The sequence below is a fragment of the Xenopus tropicalis genome, chromosome 5 (genome assembly GCF_000004195.4).
Source record: "Xenopus tropicalis strain Nigerian chromosome 5, UCB_Xtro_10.0, whole genome shotgun sequence".
Classification (NCBI taxonomy): Eukaryota; Metazoa; Chordata; class Amphibia; order Anura; family Pipidae; genus Xenopus; species Xenopus tropicalis.
In genome coordinates this window covers 15,923,672-15,938,223 of record NC_030681.2, presented here as the reverse complement: position 1 = coordinate 15,938,223, position 14,552 = coordinate 15,923,672, and the positions used below count along the sequence as shown (strand labels likewise).

The 14,552-nt window shown below is 39.9% G+C and overlaps 1 protein-coding gene across 1 annotated transcript in view; it reads left to right on the top strand.

Annotated features, from left to right (window-relative positions):
* kcnh1 (potassium voltage-gated channel subfamily H member 1) overlaps nucleotides 1-14,552 on the top strand; it is a 209,006-nt gene that overhangs the window by 24,520 nt on the left and 169,934 nt on the right. Inside the window, exons 2-5 of the mRNA XM_031902899.1 lie at nucleotides 3,482-3,508; nucleotides 7,929-8,052; nucleotides 9,535-9,641; nucleotides 10,792-10,920. Coding sequence (XP_031758759.1) covers nucleotides 3,482-3,508; nucleotides 7,929-8,052; nucleotides 9,535-9,641; nucleotides 10,792-10,920 — 387 coding nt within the window. The remainder of the gene's footprint in view (nucleotides 1-3,481; nucleotides 3,509-7,928; nucleotides 8,053-9,534; nucleotides 9,642-10,791; nucleotides 10,921-14,552) is intronic.

Here is a 14,552-nt window from a genome sequence, read left to right as displayed (position 1 = left end):
AGCTCATATCAATGTGGCCATTACCTTCCATGAGTTCAAGAGTATCATAGGTATGAGATTGAAGTCTATCACGATTTGTTTAGATGAGGCACTCCTCATATCGAGGCTTGCTTTGCCTTCCTTTATTCCAGAAGGACCATGGGTATGTGGGCGGAGCCTATAGCAAGTTGTGTATATGAGGTTTTTTAACTGGCATTCTGTTTACAATCAGTTTATTGCAAGATTGGCAAATAGTAGATGAGAGTTTATAGCTCCTTCAGGGGCTTTGGTCGGTGACCATATTGTAGCCCTCCTTTTCTTATTTCTTTATGGTAAATATTTATATATATATATATATATATATGGGGACCTTTGTGATCCCTATGCAGAAATATAGGCAATCAGGACCAGACCTTATATTCATCCCTCAATCAATCACCCCAATCAATCCCTGCCCAATCCCTAGTAAGTACAGTATCTCCCTTTTTTTGGAATAAAACGACCTAAATACTGAAAAAGCTACAAGATTGTAGATCTACCTGTATACAGTTTCTTGAGATTCTCTCATCCAATGAAATATCTGCCCCTAGGTGAGAACTACAATGCCATTTTATGGTAAAACCAGTGAAAAATGTCAACAGGCAAAAAATATAAATTTTATTTAAGGGATTTAAGATCAGACAGAATAAGACTGCAGTATTGCCATCCATTAATTCCTATGCTTTTAAATTAACTCCGACAGATTCAGTACAAATGGAACTGTGAACAGCATCCTTTTTTTTTCTTTTTCTATTAATCATGTTATCATGTTAACGAGATATGGCAACCATATGGCACTTTTCACTCATAGACATCGTAACTGGATTCCTGCCATCTCGGTGCCCCCACCCATAAGCACCATACTGTACTGACTGGCGGCCATATGGCTGTCGTGCCTGTTTATTTCTGTCTGCTGGTATATGCTAACATTCTCACATGGAGACATCTAAACACTAGGATATGATGTAACTAAATCAAAGTGGTTTACATATTTACAAAGTTAAGTTGGGTTGAAAAAAGACCAAAGTCCATCAAGTTCAACCCTGTCTAAGCAACCTGTCTATACACATATATAAAATATATACTGATGCAATAGCCTTGGTTATAATTCTTGTTCAAGAACTCATCCAAGCCCCTCTAAAAGGCATTTACCTTCACAACCTCACTGCCCGCACTGTAAAGAATCCCTACACTGCTTCAACTGAAAGTTCTGTTCCTCTAAAGGGAGTTTCTTCCGGTGCATTGATCATTTTTATCGGAGAAAAGATCCCCAAATATCTGTAAAATATCTATACTGCCCTCCAATGTACTTCTAAAGAGCAATCATGTTCCCTTGGGGTTCACCATTTAATAACGATGGTTCTAAATATCCCATAGAAATTAATAAGTAAACTCTTAAATTACTCTCTACAGACTCCCAAATAACATACTTTTCTCCCTGCATGTAGATTTATTTCATTTCTCTATTACAAGCAGCTGAACTGCGGCTCTTTTACTGACTTCCTTGTCTAGTGTAAAGCGCCGCCCCCTTTTGCTTTCTGAAGACCTCAAGAAAATGCCTTCTCCATTGCCTCTTCTCCAATTAAAATCAATCAGGCATGCCCAGAAGGCACCTTTTCGAGGTCTTCATAGTCAGAAAAAAAAGAAGGCATGCTCAGAAGGCAAAGGGGGTGGAACTTTACACTAGACAAGGAAGTCAGTAAAAGAGCTGCAGTTCAGCTTGTAATAGAGAAACAAAATGAATCTGCATGCAGGGAGAAAGGTATGTTATTCTTGAGGCTGTACAGAGTAATTTCAGTCATACTGTAGGGTAGTTTTATGATCACATATTTTACAACAGGAGGTACTAGATTCAATGTCACTCAAATCATATTGCTGACATCATTAGGCTACATTTCTAAGCAGAACTGTGGCTTTTTGAGTGCTATAATAATTAAAGATTAACGTACCTAGGCTGCTGTATATTTAAAAAAGCGTGAGGAATGATGATTGCCAGTACCTTGATATTTGAGGTGGGGAATGTGTTTATGCGTTGCTGTATGAGTGTTCTGCTTGTTGTTGTATTCCATTTAGTTGGAGGTGTTACATGGTCATACAGACATTCTATTATGTGATGTGGCAAGAAAAGAAATTGTTCTGCTCAGTCAATGTCAGACAAGGCAATTCTACCTTGGCAAAGATCGCGCTTTCCCTTTACGTTCTGTTCTTGAAAACTGATTGGGAATTTCAAAAATGCCCAGAATGTTTCGGAGAGGTGAAATCATCTGCTTAAACAATTCCAGTGGGAAAGTAATAAAATGATAAAGGATCTTTAGTGCCAGGATATGTCACATTGGATACAAGGGGGGACTAATGCAACTCCCCGGCAGTTTAAAATCAGGTACTGTGGCTGTGTGTGTGGGCTGTGCAGAACTGATTGTTTTGCATGAAACTGTTAGTAAATATGCTTGAGTGTATGAATCTTATTAAGACACATGCTCCTCTCCTGATTGGCTGACCAGTTTTGTATGCAAATTCAAGAGTAACACAGTCACATCCAATGAGTGCTATTGACCAGTCTTAAAATATTGTTGACAGCTTGAAGTGGGCAGGTAGGTTTGCTGCATTGATGTCCTAATATTACTGGCCTATAAATAGGAGAGTAGGTAGTGATGTCATGGGGCGGGTCATTGGGAAATGGGAAACTTAGGAGCAAGTAATGGGAAGTATCAGGAATCTGTTTGGGGTAAGAGCAGGGATGGAAGGCTTTAAAGGTTGGGTTGAGTGGTGGAACAATTCAGGGAGTGGAGGAAATGACAGTTAGTTACCAATAAATTGGTAAAACTGCCCTAGCTGGTGATTTGCCCTGCATGGCAACCTTACAGGCATGCTCATCAAATGGGTTCCCATAGACCTACCCATTTTAACTCTGATTGGCCATAACACTTTCTAGATTAGTACCTTTTAAGACATGCCTAAACTGCCACCTTATTGGTCCACTCTTGAACCTGCCTTTGTGGTTTAAGAACGCTAAATAAAATTTACTGGGAGTAAAGTCTTTCTGCCCTACAAACAGCTACAAAGAAGTCAAAGTGTGATGGAAGCTAGGTTGCTGCACACTTTTCCCAAGACTGTATCTGATATATATATTAGAGATATCCAGCCCTCTGCCTTGGCCAGCCTTCAGTTGGACAACCTTCATTTGCCAAGAGACTGCCTGGGAGTTGTAGTCATCCTTGATTTTAGAAGGTTTCACTCCTACATTTCTCTTCTACAACCATAGGCCTGAATATAAGATCAGAGTGTAATGGTTGAAATAAAAGAATGCGAAGAGATGTGACATAAATATAGCAGAGTGGCTTGAAATGTCTTCATACCTGTAAACTTCTTTTCAACTACACCGAAATCTTAAAAAAAACGATGTTTGACTGTTGTTTCTTGTGGTGATCAACTACTTTAACATGTTTTCTTTTTTGATTTTCAGTCTGGACATTGTCTCATAGACAGACAGGTACAAAATCAGCGCTCCGCGGTTCCAATGTATCCATAGTAGCTTCTCTTGATCCCGTCCCTACCTGCCATATTTGTTCTGTACCAATTTCTGTTAATTTACAAAACAATGGCTAAACCACTAGGATTTTGGTCGGTTTTCATAGTATGGGTATACATAGTATACATAGTATGGATATAAATCAAGGATATATTGCTCTTAATCATTTGATTGCTTTTTGTGTATGATGTTATACTGATCCATTTGGTCTATTGTAAAATAACAAATCTTGGCATAGAACTATTAATGTCTGTAGACTGTGTCTTGTAGAAGACCCTGTGCTTTTGTATGTGTCCCCCATAAGAGCCCTTTTTGTAATTCTTATGTTTTAGTCAGTACTGTGTGTGGAGTTTATTCAACAGAACTTTAGAAATGTCATATATCAACTGGGTCACAATTGGTATTGATTTAAACAGAGAAACACCTGGTACTGCCCGTTCCGCCTGTAATTGACTTAAATGGCAACCTCTTTTCATTATTGGTACAGACAGATATCAAACTGAATTCTGTGCTATAAATCTGACTGTACAGTGTTCATCGGTTGCCATTGAAGTCAGTGGCCAATATGGATGGCCTTAAGCCAGTGGAGAAAGTGTTTGGTGTTCCGATAGATTAATCATTAAACCTGTGCTTGTCTTGGTTAAAATTTAAGTTGTTTGTGGGAAGTATTATCTTTAAATGCCCCATTAATATTGATTTTGGGCATTTTCTGTTGAATAAACTCATTGTCAAATGTATTCATCCTTCTTTGTGTATATTAGGTTCTCCACTCCCCCAGTCCCTTATTCTCCTATGTACCCATATTTGATATCATATAAATAACCAACTATGCATAAATCCACCAATAAAGAATTTACATTCAAGCATAATATAACTTTTTTCCTACAATTTAGGATCCTCTGCCTGTGACTGCAACAGTCACCCCTGGAAATGGAGGTTTCATTATCTAAAAAATATGTGGAAGTAAGAAAAAAGGTTGTCCAGTTCTTATGGAAACAAGCTGAATGGCTATAGACTTGATTTATTTCTAAATGTGTTTCATTTGTTGCTTTGTTTCTATCTAACCTTTGTCTTGTCAACATTCTAAGGATTTGATTGGTTACCCCTTGATACTAAATCAACCACATTGCTATACACAGACATGCAAAGTAAAAGGGGGGACCTGTGCAGGGACTGGGTACTCTGGCACCCAAGGCTTAGATACCCATGTGTTTTGGGCCTAAGAGACTTTACAGCAGGAGTAGGATTGCCACCCAGCCATTATTTGAGCAGCCTAGCCAGCAAATTTGGCCATCTTGGTCCAATGCCGATCAGCCACTTTTAAATAGAGACAACATCTGCCCTATCCATATCCATGCCCCACACACCCATTTCTCACCCTATACGCCCATTCTCCTGCCTAGCCTGCCCAGTTCCCTCCACCGTGCTGTTATTGCTCACCCCCAAGTGATATTACTGCCCGCCCCCCAAACCCAAAATCCGGTATTTTAAAGAAAAAAGGTGGCAACATGGTGGAATTCTCTGAGCTACATCAAAATGTTATATAACGTTATTATAGGAAACACCAACCACCTAATTAAGCCACTACATACCTTATATCCCTCAAATCACACAAGGTTAACGCCTAATGATATACAAAATATTCTATATATTATAACATATTGGGTAATTCTATATGCTAGAGGTAGATCAACTGTGAGTCGAACTCCTGATCAGGCCATAGACCAAATAGGTGGCACAGAGCCAGAGTAAATTTTACTAAAGGGTTCCAGTATTCTAAAGCATTGATACCCCCGTCCACTAACGGTACCCCCATTTAGATAATATCCAGTTATATTTTTAAGACACACAATATGCTGCAACTTTAAAGGGAGATTCTGGTTCTATTGGAATTATGCACCCGCGCCTCTCTAATGATGAAATGCTTTTTCTTTCCAACTCACAAAGTTAATTTTAAAAAAAGGCTTCTGACCTAATGTCTGGGATCAGCTTAAATTCACTTAGTAGATGGCCTCCTAGTCCCAAAGCCAATAACTCGACTTCTGCGCGGTGTAGTCACTTGATAATCTCAGCGCGCATTTAACAGGCTTTGCTATTGTAGCACCTTAATCCCTTAAGAAGCTTTTGTGCTGTTAAACAAGAGACATCTCAGCGCCATTGTTTGAGGGACAATGTTATTGCTGCAGGGAAACTTTGCTTTGTTGACAAGTACCTTAATCCATATGCATTGTTTATTTGTCCCCATGTTTCCAGCCCTATATCTTTCCCTGACGTTATGTATGTATGTACAGGTATGGGATCCCTTATCCGGAAAACCTTTATCCAGAAAGCTCCGAATTACGGAAAGCCCATCTGCCATAGACTCCATTTTAATCAAATAATTCAGAAATTTAAAACTGATTTCTTTTTTCTCTGTAATAATAAAACAGTACCTGTACTTGATCCCAACTAAGATATAATTACCCCTTATTGGGGCAGAACAGCCCTATTGGGTTTATTTAATGGTTAAATGATTCCCTTTTCTCTGTAATAATAAAACAGTACCTGTACTTGATCCCAACTAAGATATAATTACCCCTTATTGGGGGCAGAACAGCCCTATTGGGTTTATTTAATGGTTAAATGATTCCCTTTTCTCTGTAATAATAAAACAGTACCTGTACTTGATCCCAACTAAGATATAATTACCCCTTATTGGGGGCAGAACAAGCCTGTTGGGTTTAATTAATGTTTTATTGATTCTTTAGTAGACTTAAGGTAAGTGGATCCAAATTACGGAAAGACGCCTTATCCGGAATACCCTAGGTCCCGCGCATTCTGGATAACGGGTCCTATACCTGTATAACTTTATTTATAAAGTTCCACAAGGGTATGCAGCGCTGTACAATCTTACAATATACACAATTACACACAGGGAGGACAAGTGTTATAATAAATACAATAAATAAGTATAAATACACAGGGAGTAAGTGCCATGTGGTATGAGACACAGTAGGAAGGAGGTCCCTGCCCCGTAGAGCTTACAATCTAAGTGATTGCTACTTTATTCCCAAGCAGATAAGAGTAGCACTGACCCCCTGTTTCTCATAGGACAGAGGTTTTCAGAGATTCTGATTTCAATCATTTTTTTAATATTACCCCAGCAGGCTGATGGTAGCCATATTTCCCAAGTTATTTTAGTCTTTTTGGAACTTTTCATGTGTATCCCTCATTTATGCAGTAGGATCAAGTGGTGCAGGATATCGTTTCAACCCATAATCCCTTCCTTTAGATCATTTCTTTCTTCTCTAATGCATTTCTCCGCAGCGGCTGTGTAGAGCATAAATCATTTTTCTGAGTGTGCCACAAATCCATTACGGTTGCAGCATATTGTAGAACTTCTGTTTTGCTCTTAATTGAAAAAGCAATACCAATCCTACGTCCCTTTAGATGGATATACATGTACTGATAGAATTGCATGAAACAGGTTTGGGTGGTTTTCAATACACGTATGTTGGGTACCTTGGGTATCGGCCAATTTGTAGAATGGACAAGTTGGAAAATTGACTTTCTACTGTTCCAATTATTCTGACCTGAATGAAGAGAACAATAGAAAGTTGGTTGTACTGTATATGGCCAGTCATATGGTACCGGTCAGAAATCATACATGGCAGGACAGCGTACACTACATTTGAACTAATAAGGCAGTATATTTTGTATCTGGAAGACCTTAACTCAGTGATCCCCAACCAGTGGCTCAGGGGCAAAATGTTGCTCCCCAACCCCTTGGGTGTTGCTCTCAGTGCCCCCAAACCAGGGAGTTATTTTTGAATTCCTGACTTGGGGGCAAGTTTTGGTTGAATAAAAACAAGATTTCCTACCAAATAAAGCCCCCTGTAAGCTGATAGGGTGCATAGAGGCCCCTAATAGCCAATCTTAGCCCTTATTTGGCTCCTCCATGAACTTTTATGGTGCTTGTGTTACTCCCCAAGTCTTTTTACATTTGACTGTGGCTCACGGGTAAGAAAGGTTGGGGACCCCTGCCTTAACTCCTAAAATATTGTGTCTTTTTGCATAAGCAGCAGAGAGGATCCCAAACAGGAAAGTCTAATTCTCAGTACCAAACAATTTACAGCTACAGGAAGACCCAAAGAGTGAATAAATAGTGATCCAAACACACTCCAACACTAGGCCAAAGATATAAACTTCTCTTTAAGTTTTGGCCTACTTACACACTACACAGTTGCCCAATAAATTGCTAGGATACCAAAGGGTGACCTTCTTATTTTTCACCAAAACAAAACCAATTGACCAACAAGGACAACCCTAACGTTGAGTTCCATCAGTGTTTGTTGCAACATTAAGCCAGCAAATCACCTTTTTTATTTTTTGTTTTGAACAGATACTAACTTTGTTTTGGGTAATGCCCAGATAGTGGATTGGCCCATTGTCTACAGCAATGATGGATTCTGCAAGCTCTCGGGATACCATCGAGCAGAAGTTATGCAAAAAAGCAGCACATGCAGGTATTCTAGATTGTTCTACATCTTATACATACTTTCAAGGGCTTTGTGGGTACCAGATTATTGTGATTGCTCATTTCATTTACTTTCTGTCCTTATGATATTTAGTAGGCTCAATGACAGTCATTTATAAAGGCTGGACAAATGTGTACCTGGGCAGTATCCCATGGCAACCAATCAAATATTTGCTTTCTCTGTTCTACCGGCAGCTGACTGTAAAAAAATCTAATCACTGATTGGTTGCTACTGGATATAGCCCAGGTGCAAAATAACCGAGTGTTTATAAGTGAGCCCCAATAAATGTATATTATCATTTGAGAAATGACCCCAGGTGGCCTGAAATGTTGTTCTTGTGATTTTGGAGTACAAAAATCACATTTGTACCCACTCAAGTTACCATTGTGCAGCTGGAATTTGTTTCATTTGCTATTATTGACCTTCTGCAACCGTAGTTGTCAAACCTTTTCAGTTCAAGTCCCTCTTGAAGATCCAACCTTTGGTCAGGGCCCCCCATAGCTCATAGAAAAGGTTCAGATATAGGAAAATATAGATATAAATATTCTCCAGATATAGGAGCCAATAAGTATTCTCCCTGAATCTCACTTTACAGGGGACATACTATGGGAAAAACCATATTGTGCCAATGAATTGTATTCATCTAAACATAGAAGGAATGTGATTTAAAAAAGAGTTTGGGGATGGTTTAATGAAAAGTTCTCTAAAAACCCCACTAGTCCCACCCTTCTGTTCTACTTATTGCTGCCTTTTTTACCAGGCTGTGCAGGGGGGCCGGCGGCACTCAGCATACTGCACTGTAGGATAGGAACCAATCAGCAGCTAGGCTGACCTGATAGGGAACTGAAGCCTGTCTTTGGCTGTGATTGGCTATTTCCCTCCTATTGTGCTTCTGGCAGGAACTGTTAGGACACACCCAACCCTCATTTGAAACACGGACAGGGACATGAGAGGATCTAAAGCCCATTTTTGCAGATAATATTAATTTTTGGACCACAATGACACCAGCAACATATATTATTTATAACTGCCTACAAGATTAGAGGTTTTTTCCATTTATCCTATATTTCTTCTTTTAACTGGCCTTCAGGCTGAGACCCTCTGAGCCCCACTAATTTGGGAATCACTGGCCTAACAGGCAAATCTGCCTGGTACCAAAACAAACAAAAGGTTGAGTTCTCTAAGGGTGAAGACACATGGAGCTACTAGTAGCAGCTAATTGTCGTGGTTACTAAAACAGACAATGCTGATCATTTACAGATAATGTCTCTATGTGTGTTTTAAGAGAGGCAGGGGATTTTCTGGCATTTAGTAGCCATAAAAAGTAGCTGCTACTAGTTGCTCGGTGTGTCTTCACCCTAATTCTTTTTATTGAGATAACTGATCAGTAAAGGTAGGGCAGGCTGAAATATAGGGGACACCTCATCAACACACAATGAAATGAGCTTCTGTTTTTCTGTTTTCTTCCAGTTTTATGTACGGGGAGCTGACGGACAAAGAAACCATCGACAAAGTTCGGCAGACATTTGAGAATTACGAAATGAACTCCTTTGAAATTTTAATGTACAAGAAGAACAGTTGAGTACTTCTCAGTTTAATGTACAATGAGATCGGTTAAGTGCCTATCGGTGTTGATGTTTAATCTGTCCTTGTTTTCCTGGTTCCAGCGGATGGATACACAGGCCGTAATCGCATTGTTACGCCGAGTTTTCCTTTTCAGTGCTGCCGTGGTCATTAAACAGCAATTTCTGTTTGGATGGTGACTTGCCAAATCACCTCTGCTCGTTAGGTTCCAGTGGTAGAGAGGCTTCTGTACTTGCCAATCTTTTTATATCCAAATAAACACAGAGCCGCTGGGAGAAGCAATCAGTGTGGGATGTTGGCTCTCAAGGCACCCTCTCCATAAAGATGTTTTAATGCATATAGTTCTATTGCTGAGATGCCTAGAAGACCTAGGACGTTGTAAAACTGATCTAGGGTTTAAATTACACTTCTTGTTGGTTGTGCCTGGTCTCTCCTGTCTTTATTTGGAATAAAACAAAACCAATGATTTTAAACAAGTGTCTCAGCTTCATAGAGCAATCAATGTGGCTTTTGTGTTCCACCTTGTGCACTACTTTGCTCCGCCTCCAGGGGGTCTATATATTTTATCCTGATTTCATTAAACGACCATTTTGCAATTGGTCTCCATTTTCTATTTTTTATGGTTTTTTTTAGTTATTTAGCTTCTTCTTCAGCAGCTTTCCAGTTTGGTATACTAGCAGCTATCTGGTGGCTTGGGTCCCATTTATCCTAGCAACCAGGCAATGGTTTGAATGAGAAACTGGAATATGAATAGGAGAGGGCCTGCATAGTAAGATAAATAATGAAAAATAACAATAGCAAAAAAATTGTAGCCTTAAAGAGCAAACATTTTTGGCTGCTGAAAAACAGTGGCAGGGTTAAATCAGGGAACTCTATCCCAGTATATCTGACACGAGCAGTGGGAGAAAAAGGAACCACTATGGGTGCTGTATTATTAAAATCAAATGCTCTTATTTGTATTTGAAATCAGTGGTACAGTGCAGTATATAGTACAGTGGAGTCAACTACATTACCCATTGTTTTTACTAGTAGAAGAATACTTTCTCTGTTTCGATAGACTCAGAAAAGGAGTCCACCTTTAAAGAGCAGGTATGTCCACTCAGGTCCCGCCTCAGCTCATAATGCATTCATTCCTCTTTCCAGGGACACCTGTGTGGTTCTTTGTGAAGATTGCTCCCATCCGTAATGAACAGGACAAAGTTGTGTTATTTCTTTGCACTTTCAGTGACATCACAGCCTTTAAACAGCCCATTGAGGATGATTCAACAAAGGGTAAGTGCTGGGGTTGTGATATTATTCTATAAATGTTCTTTCTGCATTTCCTACAAGGAAATGTGCAGTTATATCATACTCTGTTATATATCGCAACCTTTATATATACATACATTATGGAACTAGCAGGGATTTAATATGTTGGTTCTGATAAGCTTATGCCAGTTAGTAGGTTCCCAAATCAGAAACCACATTACTCAGAGACTGACAACTTCATCCTTAAGTCATTCCTTTCCATAACCTTTTTAATTGTATATTTTTAATTGTAAATGAGATGTCTTTGCTTTCTGCTAACATAATGGGAAAAATCAGTGGGCTTCCTTAGCTTTATACAGATGCTACTGGCTCAACATTCTGACTCTTTCAGTCAATCTTCTCCTTCTTAAGGTGGTCATACACGCCAAGCGAGCGGATCTTCTCCTGATATCCCCACCTACGGGTGGGTGATATCAGGCAAATGTAGGCTAATTCGGTCATTTGGCCCTGGGGCCAAACAATCGAATTATAACAGCGGAAATGGGCGCAGTCGGTTGGGGACCGTATGAAAGAGCCAATGTGGTCCCCGATCGGACTAAATCTTTTAACCTGCCCGATCGATATCTGCCCAATTTCAGGCCAGATATCGGTCGGGCAGGCCCGTCGTTAGTGCCCCTACACGTGCTGATAAGCTGCCGAGTTGGGACCAATATCGGCAGCTACAATAGGCCCGTGTATGGCCACCTTTACACTGCCTCTTATCTCACCCCAGTTATAATTAATCACCCATTATGAAGTCATTAGGAGGCTTGGCCAAAGGGGCATTGCTGACATCACTGGGTATACATCTGAACTCACCACAGTTACGTAAGGCAATTTTAGTGTATCTTTAAATGTCTCATTCATGTTAGGGATTTTGTAGGTGTTAGTAGTTCACATATGACCCTAGAAGCAAGTGCTAGAGGACTAAAGGATGCACAAGTACTGGGCTCCATTGTGTCTCTACAGCTTTTCAACTTGCGTGTTTAAATGTGCTACCAAATGCAGGCAAAAAAACATGGTGGTTTGTGCCATTTTGTCATACAATCCAAGCTAACTGTGTTGTCCTAAGTTAATATAGAGATTATAGCTGAAAAAAAGATGTTTATCAGTCCTTTCAACCACTCTTCTGAAGGCAACTTAAAATATCTGCTGTAAGTTAAGCCTTAAGGTGCCCATACACGTGAATATCCACTCGCTTAACGAGGTCACAAAGCGAGCGGATCTTCACCCGATATCTGGTGGGCAATATCGGGGAACATGTAGGCTAATTCGATCGTTTGGCTCTGTGGCCAAACGATCGAATTATGATGGCGGCAGTGGAGCAGTCGGTTCGGGGGCCGCATCAATGAGCCGTTGAGGTCCCCAATCCGACTAAATCTTTTAGCCTGCCCGATTGATATCTGGCCAATTTGAGGCCAGATATCGGTCGGGCATGCCCCTCGTTCCTGCCCCTACATGGCCCGATAAGCTGCCGAATTGGTCCAAGGGACCGATATTGGCAGCTACAATCAGCCCGTGTATGGCCACCTTTACACGGACAAATTCATTCCTTTCTAATGGGAAAATGGGTCAGACAGTCCCCTTGATGAATCTCTGTGGATCATTTTGCCTTTTTGTTGGGAAGGCATGCAACACATGAAATCAGATCAATGTAGCTCTCCTTGAACCAGATCAATGTGCTGAAAGCATCTGCACCACTAATTCTTATACTGACGTGAAAGGAGACATTGACCAACATAAATTGTGCACTACATGCCCCTTGGGAAAAATTACAACTAAAGGTCCTTAAGGGTCTTCCATGGTGAATTATGCTCAGTTGCTGAGATAGAAAGGCTAAGGGAAAGTAGTCCAGCTTTACCTGCCCTGGACTTACGGTAGGTAACGGAGATAGAGGGTTGTTCATGGCATTATCATATCAGCTTTGTATTGAAAATGCCATTTATCCTGGCGTGGAAGAGTTCTTCTAACTGTGGATAGACTGCACCCCCTCCAGCTCTCCCCGAGCGGCTAAGGATTTGGAGTTGTAACTCAAGGCTGCAGGTTGATTGAGCCTGATATAAACTGACATTGTATTAATTGTACCAGGCAAATTACAGCAGATTAAATTTAAGAAAAGAGTGAGCTTCATTCTGCGTTTTTGTGACACAGACACATTTCCAAAACGAAAATCAGAGTCGTTTTATTCCAGCGAGTCCGTCTTCTTCCATTCTGTGACCTGGACTCCATTTGTAAAACCATTTGAAGCCTTTTATCTGTCGTCCTAATGAGATTCTGAGAGAGAGGTGCTCAGCGAGAGTGGATTTGGAGAGCAATTCTCCTTTATTTTGTTTGCTGCGAGTGAGGCTAAAAAAAGACATAGCGTCTCTAATGGAGTTAATCAAATACAGGTTTATTTTAGAGAGATAATTGCATGTTACAGACGGCCAGTTAAAGCCCTCTGTCTGTGCGAGAATTCATCTACTTTGTTAAGAAAAAATAAATCACGGGTCTGACAAAGGATGAAACCGAGATGGCTGCATTATCCCATTATTTTACGTAGATTGGAAACAGAATAGGTATTGGGAAAGCAGAGAATGGTTGGGGGGGGGATGTAAGGTCAGGGTTGCAGTTGTGTGGAAAACACTTTATCAATTAATATATATCCCTGGCTTGGAGCAAAATGTACAATAGTTGCTGTTTCCCCTTCGCTAGAGGAGTATCCAATGATCTATTGGCTGAGAGGGTCCCCCATAGACGAGCTGGTTATAAGAAGAATTCTTTTAGCTAATACATTTTATTAAGCAACTAGTTAACACCAACAAATTTTTTAAAAAATGTGATCATATAATATACATGTATGGGACCTGTTATCCAGAATGCTCAGGACCTGGGGTTTTCCTGGGATCTTTCCGTAATTTGGATCTCCATACCTTAATTCTGCAGAAAGCATTGTGAAATATTGAATAAACCCAATAGGCATGTTCTGCCCCCAATAAGGGGTAATTATATCTTAGTTGGGATCAAGTACGGGTACTGTTTTATTATTACAGAGAAAAGGGAATCATTTAACCATGAAATAAACCCAATAGGGCTGTTCTGCCCCCAATAAGGGGTAATTATATCTTAGTTGGGATCAAGTACAGGTACTGTTTTATTATTACAGAGAAAAGGGAATCATTTAACCATGAAATAAACCCAATAGGGCTGTTCTGCCCCCAATAAGGGGTAATTATATCTTAGTTGGGATCAAGTACAGGTACTGTTTTATTATTACAGAGAAAAGGGAATCATTTAACCATTAAATAAACCCAATAGGGCTGTTCTGCCCCAATAAGGGGTAATTATATCTTAGTTGGGATCAAGTACAGGTACTGTTTTATTATTACAGAGAAAAGGGAATCATTTAACCATTAAATAAACCCAATAGGGCTGTTTTGCCCCCAATAAGGGGTAATTATATCTTAGTTGGGATCAAGTACAGGTACTGTTTTATTATTACAGAGAAAAGGGAATCATTTAACCATTAAATAAACCCAATAGGGCTGTTCTGCCCCCAATAAGGGGTAATTATATCTTAGTTGGGATCAAGTACAGGTACTGTTTTATTATTACAGCGAAAAAGGAAATCATTTCTA